The sequence below is a fragment of the Propithecus coquereli genome, unplaced genomic scaffold (genome assembly GCF_000956105.1).
Source record: "Propithecus coquereli isolate 6110/MARCELLA unplaced genomic scaffold, Pcoq_1.0 Scaffold107, whole genome shotgun sequence".
NCBI lineage: Eukaryota > Metazoa > Chordata > Mammalia > Primates > Indriidae > Propithecus > Propithecus coquereli.
This window is the reverse complement of record NW_012134636.1, coordinates 2,807,316-2,831,403: the sequence shown is the minus strand read 5'-3', so window position 1 is coordinate 2,831,403 and position 24,088 is coordinate 2,807,316. Positions and strand designations below refer to the sequence as shown.

General features: G+C 44.8%; 1 protein-coding gene across 3 annotated transcripts in view; it reads right to left on the bottom strand.

Moving 5' to 3' along the window:
• ITPR1 (inositol 1,4,5-trisphosphate receptor, type 1) overlaps positions 1–24,088 on the bottom strand; it is a 304,534-nt gene that overhangs the window by 94,493 nt on the left and 185,953 nt on the right. For 2 of the 3 annotated variants that reach the window (XM_012647244.1, XM_012647261.1), the window contains 2 exons: positions 12,675–12,807; positions 10,490–10,680 (listed from right to left, as the gene is read on the bottom strand). In XM_012647244.1, coding sequence (XP_012502698.1) covers positions 10,490–10,680; positions 12,675–12,807 — 324 coding nt within the window. Of the gene's footprint in view, positions 1–10,489; positions 10,681–12,674; positions 12,808–18,038; positions 18,087–19,281; positions 19,318–24,088 lie in introns of all 3 variants that reach the window. The other variant, XM_012647253.1, reaches the window with a different exon arrangement.

Below are 24,088 nucleotides of genomic sequence, written 5' to 3'. Positions count from 1 at the left end.
ACCTTTGTAGGAGGCACAAACAGCACAGTATTAGGCCATAAGGAAGTGACTAACCTTGAAACGTGATGTTCTTGGGTAGGACGGTTGGGGAGGGCTCACAGATCAAAAGTCTGAAATCTCAGGTGTCTGGACCCTCAAGCCATAAGAAAGGGCTCTACCTTACTCTGCATCCCAAACCTCTGTCGAAAGGTGGTAAACGGGTGATGGAATACACCCAGCAGAAGCAATGAGGAAAAGGGGAGATCACCTCTAGGAAGGAAAAAGTCTCCTAAAAATAACCCAGCCTTCCCCGACCAAAAATGAAATAGAGAGAGAGAGATAGAGGGGAAAGAAAAGAAAGAGAAAGAAGAGAACATTCTTTCCCTGAATTCCCATTTATTAGCTGAGTAAGTGGCCAGAATATCTTGGGTCTTAAGATATTGCTCATCTGGTGAATATTTACTTAAAACCTATAATTGCCTTACCAGGGGGTGAAGAACACAGAACAAAGGGGGAAAGCTATGGTTATTTTCCTTAAGCAGCTTAATATTCAGGTAGTAAATATTAAACAAACCCAAGGGTTGGCAAATGTTTTTTCGAAGGACCAAACGGTAAATATACTAAGCGTTGAGGGCCGCACAGTCTCTGTTGCAACTACTCAACTCCGCCTTGGTAACTTAAAAGCAGCCCTGCACAGTACCAAAGGCATGAGTGTGGCTGTGTTCCAATAAAACTTTATCTACAGAAACAGGCGGCTGGCTGGATTCTGCCCAGGCGCCACCATTGACCAATCCCTGAACACACGGCAAGCCCACAGAGGTGATTCTGGTTTCAGCTCGGCACTTCGCAAGAGGCATTCCATACTCAGACATCATTAAAGAAAGTCAGGAAGAGCACAGACCTCTTGCTAGACCTTAAGGAAGAGAAAGGAATCAGGAAAATCTGGACCTCTTGTGGATCCAATAGGATAAAATGAAGTGATGGCTCGATTAACAACTATTTTCAAGTCTTCTCTGGGCCTTAGTCAAATTTGGAGACCATGGAAAACCAATCTGAGGTTTCCTTCAAAGGCATCTCCTCTTAGAAGCTAATCGCTGCTTACAGGTTCTGCAGGAAGGAAGGAGATTCACATTCTACTTCCAGAGATCTTCCCCTCCTCCCTTCCCCCAAACAATGGCGGTCCTCTCACAGAAGGCCAGATGAGCAGACACACATAACCGTCCACTTCTACTCAGAGTACTGGCTCTGCTCCTCAGGAAAGAAGAAAAATAACATCGGGTCTCTGATTCCTCTGGAAGCATGAACCAGGATGTACACCTTCCCCTGGGACACTCTCAAAGGGACTGTGCTTCTTATAACGAAACTAGAAGGAGACACAGATGAATAAGGCTGACAATTCTTGCAAGAATTTCTCACCCTGAACTGCAAAACTGAGAGCCAATATGTCCAGACGTTACCTAGTGTCCACTGTTACTTGGAGAGCTGCACCAGCAAGGGCCAGGACCAAGCTGCAGCAGCTGTTGCTCTCCTTTGCAGGAGAGTTCGCTCAAGTCTGATACGCCCAAGAATGGTAACTGCTATTGAATTTTGAGTTTCTACCTTAAGATCTGGGTATAGACCAATAATCCTAAAGACCCTTGTTCAAGCACACTCTGCTTCCTGAGCATGGAGAGGAAGGGTAAGGCATTTATGTCAAAGGCATTATTAGGGAGGAAAGGAAAGACAACGGCCTGTGCTAGGGAGCACTTTAAACCATGAGGTGACTGGATTGCCCTTTTTCTTGGTGCTTCATCCAGAACGTCTCTCAGTCTAAGTAATTCATACCCAAGGCAATGAAGTTTCTCAACCCTTTGGACTTCTAAAATTGTTCTCCAGAGACAGACAATCAGAGGGATTTAGGTTAACTGAGTATGAAAATAACATAAAACAGAGCATTCCCCCCGGCCCACTGGATGATAAATGACTACACAAAAGTAAAATATCAGAAAACCGGGCATGGTGGCGTGCACCTGCAGTCCCAGCTACTCGGGAGGCTGAGGCAGGAGGATCACCCGAGCCCAGGAGTTCAAGGCTACAGTGAGCTATGACTGTGCCACTGCACTCCAGCCTGCGTGACACAGTGAGACCTCATCTCTAAAATAAATAAAATAAAAATGCTATTAATTAATAAAAATAAGAACCACCACATCCTGAGATCTTTATACCAGCCAGATATTGTGTGAGGACTCTCTATGAATGTCCTATGTAGCCACCCCAGGCACCAGGTGAGGTGGGGGCTGTCACCATCCTGCTGTTCAGGTCAGGAACTGGGCTGGGAGATGGGGAGGACTTTGCCCGGAGTCCTGAGGTGGGCACGACAGACGCAGGCCTTGAACCTGTGCCTTCCCCACTCCACAAAATCAGCACCCCGTGAACTTTACCCTCGTGTTCTTTGTTCAATTCTCTCAACAACTCTGTAAGGAAGGGACTAGGTTTTTCTAATCTTCATTTTACAGACGAGAAAACTGAGTTTCAATGTGGTCCTGAGAAAATCCAAGGTGACTCAAGGCGGGCAGAGGCAGGGCCAGGATGCAAGCACGTCAGTCTGGAGGCCAAGTCCCTTCACGTGACAGGCTCCCCTTCTAGGGGGTCTCTCCTAGATCCCCAACCTTTATGCCACCCATTCTCAAAAGAGGGCCGTGCCCAAAGAGGTGGCCCCTATACCTGTCCTTGAGCTCAGGCAGGGCAGCGACCTGGGGGAAGTCTGCTGGGGACAGGCCGGCTGCCTCCCTCTTTCCCTAATGCCAAGGGCTCCCAAAGCCCCACTCGCTGGGAAGAGCTGCCCTCTGCCTCCACTGCCAGCTCCGCTCCTTTCCCACATAGATAAAACCTGAGGTTAGAAAACACCACTTTGAAGTGACTCATTTCTGACTTCCCTGCCAAAAACAACACCCATTTACGTAACTTGCTCACACACCAATCTTTTCCTCCTCCTCAGGGTGACTGCCCTGCCAGCGCCAGGCTGAGCTTCCTCACCCACTGGCCTTCCGTTTCCAGCACAGGCACATCCAGTCGCCCTTCCCGCCCTTGTCTCTGCTAACCGGGGTCAGAGGTAACCAAACCAATGTGTTCCCCCTACACGGCGGTCCCTGGTGGCTTCTGGAATGGGTGTGACGCTTCGTATCTAATACTGACTCTTGGGCTGATTTCTTAAGGCCAATCTCGAAAGTAAGAGCGCGGTGGGGGAAAGGCTTCATGAACTAGGAATCTCTCCCTCTCTCCCTCTCTCTCTCTCTCAGCTGAATTTGCAGGCCGGTTTCCTGATGGAGCACTTCTCACATTTTCCATCGCTAGCTGCGTACGTGCAGAAAAGAAAACCCTTTTGGGGTGTGTCTGTAGATGAGACGTTGGCATAGGAAATAGCCACGGGCAGCCATTTGATACCTAAAATTCCCTGTGCTTCTGCAACCAGAAGCAACTAGTCCAATAAAAAAAAAAATTTTTTTTTTTTTTTAAATATCTATCCCTTTAATTTGCTATGAGGTTCTCTATGGTCTTGTTGGCACATATATCCCCAAACATCTGTATTGGGTTAAAAAAAAATAATCCCCTGAACTAGGTATGTTCAAAGATAGACTCTCCTCCTCTTCATTCCAGGTAAGGACAGCCCCTGTACTCCTGCAAGGAAGAGGAAGCAGAGGGAACTTCCCCCGGGTGCTTGTGGGAACATCTTAGGAGGAAGGAACACAGAAACTGGCAAGGACTCCAAGGACGGATATGAAAGTGCCGTGAGCCCTGCTGAGGCCTGTCTGTGCCAAAAATTAATTCATAAGCAAATGCTTATTTTATAGTTTCCCACTTGCTACAAAACATCAAGCCGAAAGGAAATATTTCTTCTGGGGGCTGGCAGGAAGAGGGTGGCACCAGAGTGGGAAGAAAGCAAGCAGGAAGTACTCATCAAGACAAACTTGATCCTATCGCCTGACAACGTGTCATCCATTTCTGGAGAATCCAAGGGCTGTGGTACCATCTCCTTGATCCTATAAGCAGCCCGAGCTGCTCTGACGGAAACTAGGTAGGAGAAGGAGAAGTTTGGGAGGTAAGATCCATTCTCAGATGTTACCACCATCAGAGAAGCCAGGACAGGGATAGAAAATGCTGGAGGACTTGGGGACACTATCCCTAGGAGCCCAATATGCCAGACTGGGAAATAGCCTAAATTTGGTGTCCAGGCATTTCAGGGTTTTAGGTGACAATGTGACAGATGACAAGGTTTCAGAATAAGGGAGCAAACTCCCTCCTTGAGGGTGCCTAGCAAGCCCTGTATGTCATTACTTTTGGATTCCCATCAACTGAATCTTCTAGGGCCTGGGCAATGAAATCCAGAATTTCCAGAGAGCTATGGTCGCCAGTGACCTTATCCTCAAGATAGGACTGAGTTTTCACACACCATCCAAAAGGAGGAGGACACGAGTCAACACTTTTGCAAAGAAAGGCTTGAGCGTCTAGGGAGACCAAACTCCCCAACTGTAGAGACAATGGTGCCTCCATTTCCTACAGTTCAGGGGCATGAATGACCTGTGGTAGGTATTCAAGCAATTATAATGGGGGGTGGCAGTGAGGGAGCCAGTTCCCAGAAGTCATCCCCAGTAATTCCTTCTCTCTTTCTACATACCCCACCCAACAAGAGGTGGAGCTTTTCTCCCTTCCCTTCCAAACGAGGCTTGCCTCGTGACTGGCTTCGACCAACAGAATGTGATGGAAATGACATTCTAGGAATTCCAAGCCCAGGTCTTAAAAGGGCTGGTAGCTTCCACTTCCTGTTTCTTGAAACAGTACTTCTCAGAACCCAGCCACCATGCTGGGTTCTGAGCCACAGGGAGAACCAAGGCACTCCAGGCAACAACCCCAGCTGAGAGCCAGCACCAATTGTCACAGCCGTACAGTGGCCGCCTTGGCTGTTCTAAGACCACTCAAACCCTGATGACCGTAGCCCCAGCTAAGACCACACAGAGCAAAAGAACCACCCAGCTGAGCCCAATCCCACAGAATCACGACTGGCATCAAAATGGCCATTGCTTTAAGCTATTACGTTTTAAGGTGGTAAGTTACTCGGGGACAGGTAACTAAAACAACAGATGTGGGTGGGGAGAAAAAATGACATAGTATATTTAGCACTGAGTAATATCTAGCTCTGTAGCTTTGAGTAAGTTACAAACTTCTGGAGCTTCTGTTTCCTCATCTCTACGATGAGGATAATGCAGGCCCAGCATACTCCACAGGGAAACTGGGAGACCCACATGAGATCTCTAGAATGAGAAGACGACTTCATAAACAGTGTATCACCAAGCAGAATGAAATTGGATTAGTCACATTTGTCTCCTCTACTGAGCTCTGCAGCCATGAACCCCTCCCCAATCCTCCTATGCCTCTGGTCTTTGAAGAGGACAAGCATTTACCTTGCAAGAAGGAGCCAAGTCATCTTCCTTTCTAAAGCACCTGCCATTCTTGCTCAGATCATCCTGAGGAATGAAGCCACTAAGAGCAAGGAGGAGTCTGGAGTGCCAGACTGCCCTGGTTCAAATCGTGGCTCTGCCACCTACTGCTTGTATGATTTGGGACGAGCTCCTTAACCATTCTGAGTTTTAGTTTCCTCATCCACAAAAAGGGATAATCGCAGCACCTACCTCACAGGGAGGACATTAAGATTAAATGAGATGATACATGAAAAGCCCGTAAGCACAAGTGTCAGTTATTATCATTGTTATGTTTGTTACTTTTTTAAATTTTTAGAAATATCATACAGTAAAACTATTTTGGTGTACTGTTGTATAAAGTTTCACACACATGTAGATTTGTATGACCACCACCAAAAGCAGGACACACAAGGGTCCCATCACCTAAAACATTCCCTTGTGCTATTCCTTTATAGTTAAATTCTCCCTTCACCTTTAACCCTGGCAAATGCTGATCTGTTCTCCCTCATTAGAGTCTTGTCCTTTCCAAATGTCATATAAATAGTACCATACAGTATGTCACCTTTTGAGACTGGCTCTTTTCCCTCCACATAATGCTTTTGAGATGCATCCAAGTTATTACACTTATCAATATTTTATTCCTTTTTATTGCTGACTAGTATTCCAATGTTTGGCTGTGCTATGGTTTATCTAATTTTTCAAGAACCAAGGAAGACTTCAGAAATGGAACCAGCCAACCATTGCTACTGGGTTCTAAGGGTCCCTGGGAAAAATATCTAATGATTGCTGAAACCTCCTGATTCAAAGCTGCAAGGGACCCGGGAGTCTACTCATGCCTCACACTTGATAAACAAAGGGACAGAAGCCCAGGATAACTTCCCTAATCTCACACAAAACTGGATTTGAAAGCAGGTCTCATTTCTCTTTCCCATGTGAAACGTGTTCCAAATCCTGAGAGGAGGTGCTACTAAATATAAGAGCTCTTTGCAGCCCTATCCGTGGACAAGCCACACAGTTGTCCCTCGCTATCCACGAAGGATTGCTTCCAGGACTCCCACGGACACCAAAATCCGTGGATGCTCAACTCCCTTACATAAAATGGTACAGTATTTGCATATAACCTATGCATATCCTCTCGTACACTTTACATCACCTCTAGATTGCTTATAATAACTAATACAATGTAAATGCTATGGAAATAGTTGCTATAGTGCACTTTAAAATTTGTATTTTTATTGTTTTGTTTTGTTTTGTTTTTTTAACCCCTAAGTATTTTCAATTTGTGGCTGGTTGAATCCATGGATGTAGAACTCATAGATGCAGAACTTGGCAAATACAGAGATACAGTTCTGGAACCGTGTGGCCCTGACTGCTTCCCTGCAATTCCCTTCTAGCGCCTGTCGTGGGAAACGTAAGCCTCGAGAAGCCCACCTGACCGCAGACCGATTTCGCATCCTGAGACCACACGGGTCACCCTGTGCGGGAGTGATACTGAGCGGTGAGCACCGGCTGGAGCCGACCTCGTCTGTAATGGATGATGGCATCTCGGCAATCATTAATAGCCACCACTGCAGTCTCAGCCCCAGTCAGACTAGCTTCCCAGCTGGTCATTTACTACTTTGAACCAGCTTCTCTACAGCAAGACGAAACTCTGAATCACTTCCCCTGGGGCTTCAGGGTTCCTGTCCTTAACCGGCCCCAGACACGACCCCAGTTCCACATCATTTTCTCCAGAGAAAGAGAAGCTCGGGGCCAAGGGGATCTCACGAGTCAACTCTAGGCTGGAGGCAATTTTCCCGGAACCACAGGCCTCTGCGAGGCAGCGGGGGTTAGCCCGGGCCCCCGAGAGGTCACCGAAGATGGGGAGGAGGGAGAGCGAGAGCACCCATGCGAGCCCTCAGAGTCCCGGCCCCCCCATCCTGGCACAGGGCCCATCCAGGCCTGGCCCACTCACGAGAACCCTGGCTCCCTGGAGAGGAGACAGCTCCCCGCCCGGAGCGGCTGAACTGCCGCACCTCCACCGTGGCATTTCATCTGGAGCCTGAGCGCATGAGTAATGAATGTGTGAAAACATGAAACTAATATTCATAATTACTTTACAAGATTAGAGAACTTGAAGGAAAAACAGCTTCTGTGTGCCTCGCCGTCACCATCAGGGGTACATCGTGAAAAACACGGCATCTCGCCAGAGCCGCAGACTTCATCTCCCCGGCGAGCCTCGGCCCCGCCAGCGGCTGCAAGCTGAGTCGTTACTCCTTCATCGGCGCGCCTCCCTGCGTCCGCACGAGCCGCCGCGAAGCCTCCAGAGCCAGCTGGGACCGCTGACCTTCCCTCCCACACGCAATCAGGAGCCCCTTCAGCCCACGGGTGCAGCCGGGGCCTGGAGCAGGGAGTGAGGTCTCCATGCACGACATCCTGCCCACCTGCTGCTCCCCTTTCGTCCCAGCAGCGTTCAGACTCTCATCTTTCCCCCATTTCTTTTCTTTTTCTATTGAGGTACAATATAGGTACACTAAAGCAAACCCATTTTAAGTGTACGGTTCACTGAGTTTTAAACGTGTACACCCTTGTGTAATCACCACTCGGATGAAGAGGTAGAGGGTGTTGCCAGCACCCAAAGAGCTACCTTGTGCCCCTTCCAGAAAATATCCTCTCCCAAGTTATGACCTCTTTTATCAGAGATTTGGTTTGAGTTCAGGCTCTCATTAGCTCGCCCCTGAATTACTGCTAATTAACTTTTTATTAATAATTATTAGACTGCCTCCTTCTGGCCCCTGCTTTCCTCAATATGTCTGTCCCTATACTGCCAGATTTATAGTCCTAAATTATAGCTCTGAAGCCCCTTGGAGGGCTGCATTGCGGCTGAACTGCCACTGCACACCAAGCCCAAGCCCCGACCCAGGCCCTCTGGCCTCACCCATACAGCGCTCCCTAGTGTGAAGGACCCAGTCCCCGTTCTGGGAACACAACTGCTGCTCCACGGCTCTGGGCCTTCTCTTCCATGGAGCGTGGCAGAGGCTCCCCACGCCCCAGCCCCAGCCCCACGCCCAATTCTCACAGTTCACACCTGCACTCATCCTTCAAAGCCCACTTCACCCAAAGACCTTGCACAAACTCCTCACAGAGATCTGCGTGCTTCTTCTTGGAGGTATCACTTACTTCTCGGATAGCATGAAACATTATCCTTGAGACACAGCTTCCTAAGTGTATGTGTCCTTCCTAGACATCCAATTCCTTACCGACTGAGCTTCTGGCATTCTGAGATTTCTCAAATTAGTAAAGCTTTAAAAAATCTTGGGGAAAGGAGGGAATGACCTGGGGGTTCTACCTTCTTATTTGGCCAATAGAAAAAAAAAATCTATCATCCATTATCAATACCATTTCACCCAAAAGACACTGGAGCTAAAAATAAAAACTAGAGAAATATAATCTCAGAATAAAATGGTCAGACAGTCCTTCAAATGGAATACACTGATTTACAAAAAATTCGCCACACTGCCCTCATTTTTCACACTTGGCTATGCCCAGAGAAAATTCTCTTGGACGGACCGGCCCCAGTATCTGGAGTAACATGTACAGAAAGTGCCAGATAAGTATTTAGTTCAACTGATCTAGTCACAGGAAGTCATGTGGAGCGAAGGCAAGGAGCATTTCAGCACCACTTTCATCCCAACACATGAACCCGGACACCACGGACACGGCAGCGGTGGGGCAACATCCCTATGACAAGAAGGACCGCGGGACCCGCTCACACCCACGGGACAAAATCAGACAGCAATTCCAACATGTTACAACTCATGTGCCTGTGCGACAACTCGGACAGGCTGTGGACCTCGCCATCGGCCTCGGTGACTAACTCGTTGTCACAAATCTCACCTTGGTGCAATGCATAACAACAAACTTCCAGAGTGTGTGTTGGGGCAAGCGGGCATTGGAAGGCGAGAAGAAAGGGCCACCGCAGTCGGCCGCGCAGGTTGCGTAAGGCACAAGGGCGCCGGCTGGAAGAGTGGGCAGGGACTGAGATCTCACCTGTGCTGCACTTGCCAAGCCAGGTGCCCTGGCCTGGGGCACGTCGACTCACAGGAAGAAACGCCCTTTTCTAATTTGCACAAAGAACCAAGACTTCATTAACCCAGACTCTGAATTTCAATTCGAGGCCAAGAATATGTCAGGTCAAATATATATATATCATGGTGAATTTTACGGTACGTGAATTAGATCTCAATAAGCTTTTATCAAAATACATGTGTGTACGTGTACACCCATATGCACACACACATCTCCAAGTACACTCTAGCTCTGGGAGCCAATAAAGAAAAAACATTGCATGAAGGAGGTATTAGAAATATTTAAAGGAATCATTTTAAATGCCATTTCTACATAAAAGTTATGTTATTTATATATCGTTAAAACTGGAAGATATTTTAAAGACTTCTGCAAGAATTCTGGGTTTTATTATTATTTTAAATATAAGCTTTCATACTTAGCTTCCAAAAAATTATCTACTCATCTTTGACTAACCTTTGACTAATCTTTCACTAATCCTGGCTTTTCCCTATTCGTTTGTATTAGTTCAAATTGGTTTGATTTTATTGAATTTTCAGTTAAAAGGCAGAGAAATTTATAGTGAACAATAGCTACAGTGTCTATAGATGTATAAATTAAATCTTCTAAATAGCACACAGAGTCCAAACTCCCTTCTGGTCATCTTGTGATGGCATTCCCTACAATCTTGGATAAAAACCATGAACAAACTTCAATCATTCATTCAACAAATATTTATGGAATACCCACTATGCCCTTGATCTTGGGCCAATTTTCTTTGCACATCCTCAGTGTTTTATCAGTTTTCAAATGTAACTCATGCTTTGCAACCAAGTCTGAATTATGACCAAATGATCACAGCAGGATGTCAATAGAATTTGTTTTTCAGAACAGAATATCGTGCCCTAAGAATGAGCTGTCCCTTGTACCACCTGGATATCTGGCTCCCAGAACAGGCTCTCCTCCTGCTCGGCGGGGATGCCATGCCAGCCGCCAAGCTGTCTTCCTACCTGTATGGTGGTGTTGCCTCCTTCCAGAAGGGCAATGGCCAGGAGAATGCTTTCATGGAACACTCGGTCACTGGACGCGTTCATTATGAGGTCGATTACCAGATTGGAGGCCCCCTCCTTGTCAAGGTGACACTGAACCTCAGCCAGGCTCATCTCACCCCTGCTCATGGAACTGGATCCGGAACCTCCCCCTAGGAAGATGGAACATTGTTTTTACTAAGCACAATCAGAGTGGCTGATGTTCATCGCATAGTTAATGTGCACCAATATTTTACACACTAAACCCTGTTCCCATATTATTTCTTTTAACCCTTTAACAACACCACAAAGAAGGCACTAATTATTAACACAGAGAGATGAAGTCATTTGTCCAAAGACACTGCTTGTAAGCAGCAGAGATGGTATTTGAACTCAGGCAGACAAGATGAAGAAAGAGAGATACACTTCTAGCAAGTGAACTAAAGCCATCCAGCGAAGACTCTCCCTTACATTAAAGCACAGTAACTTGGGGCAGAATTATTAAGAACTGGTTTGAGTTTAAGACACAAACCAAACTCAAACACTTCTTAGAACATCTTAAGAAAGTTCAGCCTACAGGGATCATTTTGGCCCTCTTTCTAACAAACCCACCCTAACCCCAAACTCTTTCTTTCACATAATTTATCTGTTGGTTCATTCATTCAATATTTACTCAGCACTTGGCATGGAGCCAAGAGCTGGGGTAGGGGAGTAAACAAAACCGAGTTCCCATCCTCACTGTGCTTGAGACGAGAGGAATGTCCTTAAGAAGAGAGTACCTGAGCCACTTAGTAGAATGGGTTCTGATTATGTCTGAAAAGTACGTATTTTAGAACTTGCCTTGCATTACTACTGGCAATAACTGAAACATTAGTGCACATGTAATGGGCTAATCAGTTTCAGAAAGTGGAAAATCATCTATCGGTCCTTCTCTGTAGAGCTCAATTCAAATGCCTCCTTCTCTGTGCTGCCTGTCCTTCATTATGGCCCTACAGCCACGGTGCAAGGTGGAAACCGGCCTGCGCATCTTCCCTGCTCCAGCTTCTTAGAGCAGCGTCTGCCTTATATTTCCAAATCCCCTCATGGTGCCTCCCAAGGGCCTCCCATGTTTGCTAAATGACCCCACTACAGAAAGTAAAGAGAAACAGTTTTGAGAGGTTGTCTGAGGAACTTCCGCATGAATTTGGGGGTTTGAAATGCTCGGTTTCCATCTCTGAGATGCCCTGAGAACTGCGTCTACCCTGAAGCCTGCACAGCTCCAGGAACTGGGCAAGATACATGTTAAGTTTTCATCTGGTGAGAAATCCAAGCTCCCTCCCTAGAATCTGCTAGGACACATTTAGCAAACACTGAGCATGGAACCCGCTGAGGATCAGAAGCTGCCCCACAGTCATCACCACAAGATGGAATCACATTTGCGCTTTGAGCGCTGAGCTCCCTAAGTAGCCAAACTAGGTGATACCTGCCGTCGAGTTCCATTTTTTTGCAACTTTTACCTGTCGTTGTGCTTAAAATGATTTGAAGCACTTTGAACGATCTGTTTTTAAGCACTTCTGTACAGAGACGTTTTTTGGTAAACTCCCATAAGAGTATGCAGATGCACACAGCATGGGCATTAGAATGAGAGAGATCAGATTCAAATTACAGACCAGCCAGTAACAAGCTTCCATTTCCTCTGTTAAACTGGGATAAAGCCAGTACCTGCCACTGAATGAGTAACTTGGAGGAGAAAATGAGATAAAGAATGCAATAAGCTCAGGAAAGCCCCTGGCACTCAGTAAGTGCAGAATAAATGGTAGCTTTCACTATCCTTGCTGCCAATACCCTCATCATTTTATGGGATGACATGAGTCCTAATGACCACAGGAAAATCTGCAATAAAATCGAGTACCTTGAGTCATTCGAATATCACCAAGAGGGTCACTGCGTGGGAAAGAGAAGCAAAGGGCGTAGCCAGTATCTAAGTGCAGGGAAATGCTATTTTGCAGGGAAATATGTTTAGGCATCAATTTAATGGTAGATCAAAAGACAAAACAAATTGCTAAAAAACACACTTGCAACACAAATTCATCTGTTCAGAGTTTCAACCTGTTAGGCGGAAACATGCAGCTGTCACGTGACACACTTGATTCACGCGTGAAGTTCATCAGTGCACCACACAGCCTACCTCCTCCCCCAGGCTTGCTGGGTCCTCCTGGCGATAGCGGGCCATTGCCAAAGCTGGTAAGGCTCTCTCTTCTTCCTGAAGGTCTGACGTTTCCATAGTAACGGTTGACCAAAATTTGCCTGAGTGCCTCACCCTTAATTCAAACAGGATAATGAAATCAGGTTCTGAATTTAACGCATAACTGAGACTAATATTCAAAAAAACACAGGGGTACTCAGTTATAACTGGCCTAGTTTCACTCAGTGAAAAGATAAATTATTAATAAAAGCATTTGGAAACTCTGAAGTTAACTTCAATACTTTCTCAGAAAACCAGATCATTTTTTTAAGGCAGAAGTCTAGAATACTGACTCTCATGTAGTGATAACCACCCTCTCATGAAGTAGTAAGACAGAAGAGTAATTTTGAAGGGCAACTAACAATAAAAATCCCTTTGGGGTAAGTTGATAAAATTTGGACAAATTGAAAATTTTACAGGTCAGCTTCTACTCTCCAATATAAAAATGTTATTTTAAGCACAGGGTTTATTCCCAAGGTCCTAAAAAATATTAAGCTATCAGAGCAATAGAGTATAATGATGTAATAAACCCAAAGTAAGCCTTTCTTACAAAAATAGTCAATGGGCCAAATGGTAAAGAAAAAAATAATGGTATGGAAAATAAATTAGTGGCAGATATCAGATATGTTCCACCAAAAATAATCATCATGGATGAAATGCCATTTTGTCTGGGATTTGCTTTAAAATAACAGGGGATAAGGGGAAGTGGGGAGGGATAGAGTTGATAGTTGTTGAAGCTGAGTTACAAATGGGCATCGTCAAAACTCTTCTGACTTGTTTGTGTATATTTCAACTTTTTCAGAAAAAGTTTTAAAAATATAAATATCAAAAGAATCCTGGACAGGGGATGTAACAGCTCTTGCTCATAACTCTAACCAAAAAAAAACCCCACAGCACTTTGATTTGTTCAGTAATACTAGGGGACAGCGGCAAGCCAGCACACAGCACACAGTCCCAGCCTTGTCACACCTGCAGCCACACTCCCAAGGAACACTCAGACCCTCTCCCCATCTGTAGGTTTCTAAAAGTCAAAGGCTGGCTGAATCCCCCTGGACTCTTTCCCCGGGACAAAGTAGTAAGGCATGGAGTTCCTCTGGTGCGTCTCCAAGAGAGGTAAGTGAAAAGTCTAGCAGAGAGGGGAGGTGTTAAAATCTGGCAGGTCTCTAAAACAGAGACTCGAAAGTTCTTCTGAAGAGGCCTGCAACTGTAACATGAGTCAGTAGAATTTAAAGTGACTTGTTAATAAGCTCTGAGAATAGGTCTGGAGATCTCAAGTGAGGTGTTTGCAAAACAAGACAGGAAGGATAGACAGGGAGAGGGAGGGTACCTGGGGGGGCGGTGGGAGACCACGGAAGGAAGGGGGAAAGGCAGAACACTCTGGGCTCTTGTCAACCCTCAAAATCATGTAAAGTCCCAGGGCTAGGCTGCCAGGTTTCTCTCTTAATCCCTGCTGCTAGTCAAAGCCTCCAGGGACAGATTGGGATGGGGTAACATGGGAGAGGTAGGGAAGGAGGAGGAGGAGGAGGAGGGACTGATTTTTAAATGAATGTGCAGGAAACAGAAAATCCCAACTTTCCTCTCTCCATGTGACCCACAAATACATCTCTCATCGTAGTTCGGCAAAGGAGGGTAACTTCTATGAGCTCGTGAAACTCATTCCCCACCTGGACTGATTGTAAATTCAAAATTCCAAGAGTGCTTCAAATGGGGAAGTTACTTGCGATGTTTCAAGTACTTTTTAAATAAACAGCTCAAAGGTGGGTTAAAAAAATTCAGCACAGGATTCTTTAACGGCTTAGAAAACCCCACTTCATTATAAAGATACAGCTTTACTGGTGTTCCAGTCTCGGGCACCAGTACAAACCCATCAACGCTCTCCAAGGCAGTCACTGGGAATGGGGTGATTTAAAAGGCTGACTTCCTAAGAGAAACACAAATTTTAAAGGAACGTTCAAGAAAACCCACAAAGAAAGAAATGAGGGAAAGCAAAGATTCCCACCATGTTGAACATTGATAGATTAAATATGATTTCCATTTTTTAATATCATGATGCATTGATTAGATTTTCTCTAAATAAGATACAGACTTTTGGTTCCAACAACAGGAATGGTTGGCAGTTAACATCCTAACTCTCTAACTGCACCCCCTTTGGCACCCTGCGAACACTGTTTAAGAGGTGGAGACCTGTAAACTACAGCCAGGGAAGACGGCCAATGTATCCATCACAACAAGAATCTGGAAGAACACAGGGTTGAATGGCCAAGTCCAAAGAAGTATGGCCATGATCAGTCAACAAACAGGCATCCCTTAAAAAGTCTTGACTAGAGCCTGTGCTCCACGATTCTACTTGGGGCTGGAGTGATTCAGTTAGATTTTCGGTTCCTGGTGGTTGGTTTTGTATTTTTTTCCTCCCCTCTTTGTGGTTTTGAGGGTAAACAGCAAGACCCTGGTCAGTTTGCAGTCAAGCAGGCAGGAGGTAATGAAAGGAGCACATGGACTCCAGGAACTGGAAGTCCGCATTTATGCAGCCTGGATGCCAAACTGAAGTTACAAAGGGATCTCACATTACCATTTTGCCTCTCCTTCCACAGAAAAACCCTAGCAGTTACCATAGCAACTGATGCATCAAATGGTACATTTTTCCCCATAAGAGAATATCATGAAATGTGCTCATTATGGGGGAAAAAAAATTCCACCCCACAAACTTTTATTTTTTTCCCCTCTTAATTATAAGGGTTTTGGCACATACTCATCTCACCACCTCTACACACAAGAAAATTAAACTGCAAGGAAAAAAAAAAAAAAAACAGAAAGTGGAATTTTTTTAAAACAACGAACGGATGAGATTCGTTCATTTTTTGAAAGAATAAAGATTAAGAATTTTAGGTAAAAGTGGGGAGAAAGAGAAAATGGATAAGAATTATTAAAAGTTATGCAAATCCCTAGTGTGAAAACTTGGGTTCAAGGAAAATTCTGTTTTTCTGAGCCAGTGGTTTAATTTGGGAAAAATTAAAATCTGTACAGAAAAGCCTTCCTAATCATCTTGATATAAATTACTCAACAACACTAAGCTGTTCACGATGTACCAGGCTGAGAAATCTGATTGCAGATGGAAAAAAAAAAAAAAAAAGACTTCCCAAATAACGTCACTTCTTCAGCTTTAACATTTGGCTGTGCAACCCTTCTTAAAAATAATACCAGTTTTTTTTTGCCACCAGTTTACACCTACAGTATGCAAACAAATATCAGATGTTTGTCTCGGTAAGAAATTCCACACACATTATTACCTAACACTGAGAAAAGAAAAAGTCAAAAGAGTTTCATTTGTAATAACTGTCAGGTTAAAACAATGAAAACTGGTAGATCAGTGATGTGGAGCAATGAAACCAAGAGCCTACCCAGCCACTGCACTGAAACGAGTTTCATTTATGTGAATTAAACTAGCGGCTAATGAACGGTGTGGCAACAGAGCCAGCATTGAGCAAGGCACTAAAGAGTTAATATTGCCACACACAAAGGAGAGAGAACTGACCCTTTTTGTTTCCCAGGTTCCAGCCACTTAAAAATCATGTGCTTCATGCAAGATCACCCTCTCATGTGAGCTGTGAGCCTCTCACCCCTTAGTCAGCACTAAGGTAGTGACTGGATTTAAAATACCTTCTTTCTTCTACTCCTATTGCCTACAAAATCACCTAAGCGTTTCAATCTGCAAGATAACTATCTAACAAAATAGTTAATATTCTTTATCATAGTCCAGCCACTGTGCTAATAAGTGCTTTTCAGACAGCTCAGTAGACAGTTCTAAGGGATGGAGTCTATTATTCCATTTTATAGCAGAAGAAACTGAGGCACAGGGAAGTTAAATAATTTGCCCCAAATCACACAGTTAGTGCCTGGCAAAAAGAAACATAAAACTTGTTTCTAACTCCAAAGTTCATGGGCATAGGCAGCATTTAATACCAAGTCCCCTGAAAGCTCAGGACATGAGGGACAGCTGTGAGCCACTGCCTAAGGTCCTTACTCCTAATACCTAGGATAATTGTTAAAGGGCAGACAAGGATGGAAAATACGTGAATTCAAGGTGTCCTCGGTCCACGAAATGTGGGGGATACAGCATGCTAGGCTACAGCATTGCACCCTGAATTCTGCTGAAATCCCAATTTCCTAGGAACTTTTTATTCTCTGGTCCTAGTATAAGAAATCACAAAGTTTCTCTCTCCATCAGAGCAAGAGAACGAAAGGGATTTGGGATGTGGTGGGATTGAGGGGGGGCCAAGGTATGTGAGCAAAAAAAGGTGCATCAGGCCACCCATATATCTCAGGCATGAATTCTCCAAGACACCAGTGGCCACAACTCCAAGGCAGTCTTTACAATGATGGGTCATTTTCTAACCCCATGACCTTGGGTAAGGTGTTTAACCTCTCTGAGTCTCAATTTCCTAATCTGTGAAGTGGGGATGAAGGCTGTGTGATTAATAAAAATTAATGAGTAAACACAGGTGAAGGTCTTAGCACAGTAATGGCATATGATAAACTCTGAGAAAACCATGTCTCAGGACATGTAGTTATCTTCCAAAACTGGGAGACATAAAAGTCAGCACGCTCATGAATGTGTACAACCTAGCGGAAAATGGCTGGCAGTGCACAATCAGCACCTTAAAGAAGTATCTACCCTTTGGCCTAGGAATTCCTCGTCTAGGAATCTATTCAGAGATGCACACATTGGTTCATGTCTTTGTCAAAGGAAAAAAATGATGAACCAGTTGTTAATCTAGGGGAGTTCAGGCAGCCGTTAACTTTCAAAGATTTTTAAAAAAATGCCCAGATATAAAATGACAAAAGCAAGGTACAAAAGTAGTATACTTAGAATAATCGCAATGGCAATGTGAGTGCAGGTATGTCTGCTGGCACACATGCTCGCATGTGTAAAAAAAAGTGGGTAGAAGGAAATATTAGCATGTTAGTGGCTCTAATGGCTGGGTAGTGTAATTATAAATTATCTATAATGATTATCAGTCATTACAGAAAAAATTTTTTTTTTAAGGTTTCATCTAAGTCGAAAAAGAGGACAGACATGAAAAGCTTACTTGGTCATTATTTGGAGGCTGGGTCCAGTGCTCTGATCAGGTAGATAAGAGGCAGGACTGCCAGTTAGTTTCATTCGTACACATGGCTATGATTGCTCTTGAGTCAGTTAACGTTTTAACAATATCGACAACAACAGGAGCTGTCTTTCAATCACAGTGTGTGGCTGAGGCAGGTTTTAGGGTCATTGGCTCCCAACAACCAAGACTCAAGGCTACGTACCCTTTTATGGTCTTCCAGCTGCCTCAGGGGTGGACTTGCTTCAACCTCCTGCTAAGCATGCAGAAATTCCATTTTAAGTACCACACTAAGGAGACACTACCATCTTCAGCATCAGTCACAAGCAAAATACATCGAGAGCTCATATACAGCCAAGAGTTACACAGAAGGAGAACAGGTCTGTTTTTGTTTTTCCCCAAATACTCATGCTTGATTACTTTAGACGCTGTGTAACGACTGTCCCACCCCCACCCCCACCCGAGTGCGCTGTTTAAAATGGGCAAATATATGACTTTTTGGCCAACTTTATTGCAAAGATCCTGCAAAGGAACTTCTATGTTATATGTTGTTACATTAACCCAAAAGGGGATGTAATGCAAGACTCAGCTGGGCAGGTCCTTAAGGCTCATACATGCATCATACACAGCACATGCATAAGGACATCAACACACACGCTTCTGAGCAGACAGACATGGGGCCACGGCTCTCCCCACCCCACCCCACCAGGAGACAAATACTCTAATAAAAACCGTTGACAATGAAGAGCTCTGATTAGAATATTGAGACTAATCCTTAGATAACATCCACACTACAACTTAGCTGTTTGATCACGTGTTCTCGTTTCACTTTTTAATAGACTCCTTTCAAATAAAGTACACTTCCACTTTACCTTGAACTACTGTGATTTTTTAAGTTTCCAAAATTGAATTTTGAAAATTGGAAATATGTTTCCTCAAAAAGCTTCTCTATGATCTTACACACCTTAATAAATTTTAGTCCCTCATTTAGCAAGTTTACTTAGTGGCAGGAAGGACAGAAAAAAAAAAAGTGCATTGTGAAACCACGAATTTATTAACAGTGTTCACTAAAAGTATAAATTAATATCCAGAACTTCAAGACTGCATCATGTCTGCACAGGACGCAAAGTCAATTTTGTTTAACAACAGTGAGGTCTTAACATCCTCAGATTTCTCCAGTGATCACTCAAGACTAAGACAGCTTTATGCGAGAACCTTCCAAGAGCCCCGTCCTCTAGCCCAGAGGACGCTTGGTTTAGCGCCGGCTTCTTAGGACTTTCCTTCTACACTGAGAGCCACGATCAGTTCCCAGGCAGCCCACTGACCTCCCTCCTACACCCACCACCGGGACAGACGCTTTGTCACGACAATTCAGACACGCAACCAGACAGCTGAGAAGCACCCATATTTGCCGGCACTGGCACCACAAATATAGGTGGGCAACACACCTCGGTGGCGTTCTCAGAATCCGGAGCTGGCGGCAGCTAGTTGGGAGCAAAACGAAGCACGTTAGTCGCGGCACTTGCCTCTCGTGGGCCACAAAGAAGTCCAGAGACCAACACTCAAGGACAAAACACAGGAGGAAAGATCAAAGAGGAGGTGACCTTGCTATGTCATCCACTGAAGTGGGCTTCAGCAATCAAGGTGACCAAATACTTTTAAATTAAACTGAATGTGGTTGTGCTGGAAGAGAAAATTGGCCTGAGATGGAGAAACACATTTAAAATAAGGAAAGAAACAAAAAGATCTACCACTAACCAAGAAGGAACTATGTCTTAAAACATGAGATGTCAAAAGAAGAACCACCGCACATCTGGGAGTGAGGGAAAGTGACGGCTGCATCCCAGGGGAGGGGAGAAGGGGGCGGAGACAGCAGCAGGGGCCCAGAGCTTGTGAAAGTGCCCACGGCCACTGTGACAAGCACAGGGCTCTCCCTGTGCCTCTCCTTTCTCCACATCCTGCCTTGCAGCAGAGTAAGACCCCCAGCTCTTGGGCTTAGGGGCGGAAGCCTCCCTGTCCAGTGTCTCTGGGAGGAGCAGTGTCTCCTGCGTTCGGTTCAGGATTACTTTGACGATGATCATCCCACCCACGTGTTTCCCTCAGGGGCTTCATGGACTGGGTTCCCCAGCCCCGCCCCTGCCATGCCACGCAACCACCTCCCTCCAGTCCATAATTTCCAACCCACGGATGAAGGACAAGAGAACGCCTCCAAAGGGCATGCAAGTAACGCATTAGGGTGTATGTGGTGGCTACGAGAAGGCTGTGCCTGTGTCCACTGCTCCATGTGAAGACAGCGCCACGATCTGTCTTCCAAAAGGACCCGTGCTTGGAGCAGGGAACTGATGTCAGATATAACCGCCAGACCCCACCCGGGCCGCTTAGGACCAGAGTCACACAGCAGCGGTGTGGCTGACCCACGCCAGGTATACAGTCTGGGGCCAGGGGATGCAGCCAAGGCTCTCACTGCGACTGTGTAACCCTGGCCTCCGACAGCGCCCCAGCAACGCAGCACACCCCTCCTGAGGCCAGAAGGTGGCTGTCGGGTGGCAGGGCAGGGCAGAGCCCTTGCTGAAAGCATGAAGGACCGAAGCTGCGAAACGTGGTGGTGTCTCAATCCAGCTCAACACTACCCATCTGGGAGTTTAACCCCCAAGATGGAAAAAAACCCTCTTACTACAGGGCTGCTATATTACGTTACCTGATGATTTCTGTCTTTTTTCTAATTTCCAATAAGTAAAATGAAATAAAGATCCTGGAGTTTAAACTATTAACACTTCACTGAAGACAAGCAGGCATGCACGGAGGGTCGCTCACTCAATGCCAGACGGAAGACTTTTCAGGCGTGAGTCCAACTCCACCAGCCTCAGAGAGAAGATTCCCTCTGCAGTATTGACCCTCCCGTTACGGGTGGTGGCACGCAGTGGCAGAAAGGACTCGTGTGTGGCAAGGAAAGTAAAAACAGAGCTCAGGTGTGTGTATTTTTTAAATGATACACATAATATCACAATCCAACATTGGATTTTTAACTCTACCCTTACATTCTGTATGCTTAGGCTACAATTAAAATTGTGTGAACATTTTTGCTACCTGCCCTTAGTGCAAAATGAACACATAAGAAAAAGCAGAATTAAAGCCAACTTCCCATACATTTTTTTTTTTTTAATGAGATGAGGGTCTCGTTCTGCTGCCCAGGGTGGTCTCCAACTCCTGGGCTCAAGCGATCCTCCTGCCTGAGTAGCTGGGACTACAGGCCGTGAGCCACCATACCTGGCTTGCCCGTGCATCTTAGAGCAGCCAGAGCATTCAAAGATTAGATAGAAAGCAGCTTTATTTTCTAATATTTGCATCAGCCGCACTCCCACTAACACATCCTTTACACTGATCCTATATGATTAGGACGAAAGGGTTACAGGCATGGATTTACCACAGGAACCCACAGAGCTACCTACCCTCTTACTCCTTTGCCAATCAAAACAAAAGCTAAGAAAATAAAGAAGATGGAACTGGAACTAGTGTGTGATTTCTCTGCTTGAATTCTCTTGCCTGTGCTCTCTTTGTCCAGAGAAGCGTCTTGAATTCTTTCAGAATGGCCATGGGTAGCATATATCTATTTCTTAGTCAGAGAGCAGGGATTATGTTTTAGGATTATACTGACACTCTGTTTCCTTCCTAAATTGTCATGCTTATTTTACCATTAGTCTAATTATTTTTGTTTTATTTTTGAGACAGAGTCTCACTCTGTCACCCCGGCTAGAGTGCAGTGGCATCAGCCTAGCCCACAGAAACCTCAAACTCCTGGGCTTAAGCGATCCTCCTACCTCAGCCTCCCGAGTAGCTGGGACTACAGGCGCACACCACCACGCCTGGCTAATTTTTTCTATTTTTAATAGAGACGGGGTCTCGCTCTTGCTCAGGCCGGTCCCAAACCCTTGACCTCACACGATCCTCCCCCCTCGGCCTCCCAGAGTGCTAGGATTACGGGCGTGAGCCACCTCACCCAGCCTAATTAATTCTTAAAAAATGAATTTAAATTATCTTTTTTCTCCTTAAAAATTTCATGAAGTTGTTTGATAAAGAGAGGATGCTTTACAGCTTCAGGAATCAGTATCTAACCAAAAGGACAATTTTTAGTGCAATTCATTTATGGAATAGATTGGAAAACCCAAGAGCACTGGACAGGCGTCATGTGACCACGGCTCACCAAGAGCTTGGCTCTGGCTCTCTGTGTGACCCTGAGCCAGTCACTGAACCTCTCTGAACAGGCTTCTGACCTGTTCAAAGAGGCTGGAGCAGATATTCTTTAGGATTCCTTCCAGCTAAAATATTAAGTAATGCTTGGTATATTTTCAGTAAACTTCATTTCATAATGTCTAACAAGCAAGTTTCCTAAATAATATGACTTGCTAGGACACAAAACATTTTCAGTCACAGAAAAGGCCAGACCATACCTGGCATATAATTTGGTAAAATAACCAGCAGCCTATACTTCACACTTCCTCCTGTAAGGATTTTAGCTATGTTTCCTTGAGGATAGGTTTATTTTACAGCAATAAGCTGCAATTTCAATAAACTTAAGCATTTTAATAAACTATGTATGTTCAAACTAGATAAAAGCTACACAACTATCATGTATAATACCCAAAGCAAAAGATCATGTTTAATAAATAAATGGAGTCACAGTTTTATTATCAAAGTTAATTTTTTTTAGCATGAAAACTGAAGTCCTCAACGAACACATTTTAAGGGAGAATGTTTTCAGAGCATGGACGTGTCTGAATTTCCCACATTTTGTATCCCCCCTTCTTAGCCCCAGGACCAGTCACTGTATTTTGGTGCTGACACCTCCAACCAAGGTGCGACTCCCACACCCACAGTGGATCAACGATGATCTGACGTGGCCTAGTTCTGAGCTCAGAAACCAACCACTCTCCGCATCACCTCTGCATATTTATTCCTTGATCTTCGGTCTTCCCCATGTTTCTAGACAAGGTCAGTAAAATCTAACTTAAGAGAAAAAAAGACTCCCAATGACTAGCTTTTAAATGGAAATTCAAACTGCATCTCAAGTCACCGAATCCTAAGGGTCCTTCCTGGATGTGGCCACTGATCAGGGCATCGGAACAAAGGCCCTGGAGTAGTAACTCGATATGCACAGAGAAGACACTGATCTAGTCACTTCCAATACACGCAAATGTGCCTGACACTTCATCACGGGAGGAGTTTCTACTATAAATGAAGGAAATTGTACTTTGTCATTCTTAAATAAAAAGGAGCCCACAGACTTCCTAGGGTTACTATTTCTGGTGTTCGCACTACAGCACCCTCCCACACCCATCCATCTTTCCATCCATCCGTTCCACGCGTGCCTGTCATAGGCCAGCACGGAGCACAGTCTGCGAACACCCTTTGTTTTCTACAGCCCTCAGCAGGAATCCCCCTGCTGCCCTTGGGCTTCTAGAATTTTCCTTTGAAAGAGAATATCGTTTTCTGTGGACCACCCTGGGCAGAAACTGAAAGCAGTTCAAGAAATGTAACTGCATTCTAGGCCCAGTTATCAGCATGTCGAAGGGAATTTACACTCCAGCCTCCCGAACAGTCTTCAGAGTTCCTTTTCATTCACTCATAACCTCAGAGCAGGGAGACAGACCAGCAGTGAATGGGCTTTGCAAATATGTGCGCTGGGCCATGTCCTTCCTCAGCCTTTGAAAACCCACATCGAGAGAAGAGAAAGCTTTAAGCTTTAAGGAAAATTAAGCTAAAATAGAAATTATCTAGCATTTCAGTAGAACAACTTTAAATCTTCATAACAGCTAAGGCAATTCTCTTTACTAACTGCATTCGTTTTTTAGAAACAAAACTAAGTAAATGTTACTTAATTCCAACAATGCAGTTTTCCTTGTATTTTATAGAACAAGTTCATCAGAACTCAATAGTGAAGTCCATTTTTTAAAAATGCATTCTGACATGACTAAATTATACAACTTCGATCATTATGGAATAATCTCAGCATTAAAAGAAAAAAAAAAAACCTTCCGTGGACTCAGCAATAGCTTCTGTATGCTCCGAGGTGAGCTTGCTCTGTGGTTGCCAGTGTCTAACAGTAAACAGCCCCACTGCATTTATTGGCAATTACTGCTGAAGGTCACACATCAGCAGTGAGCCTAAATTCCAGGAAAAAAAGCTCTTATGTAACTGCCGCCTGAATGTTGGCAGGTGCCCAACCCAGCAGTTCACAGCGATGTAGAAAAAGTAGGA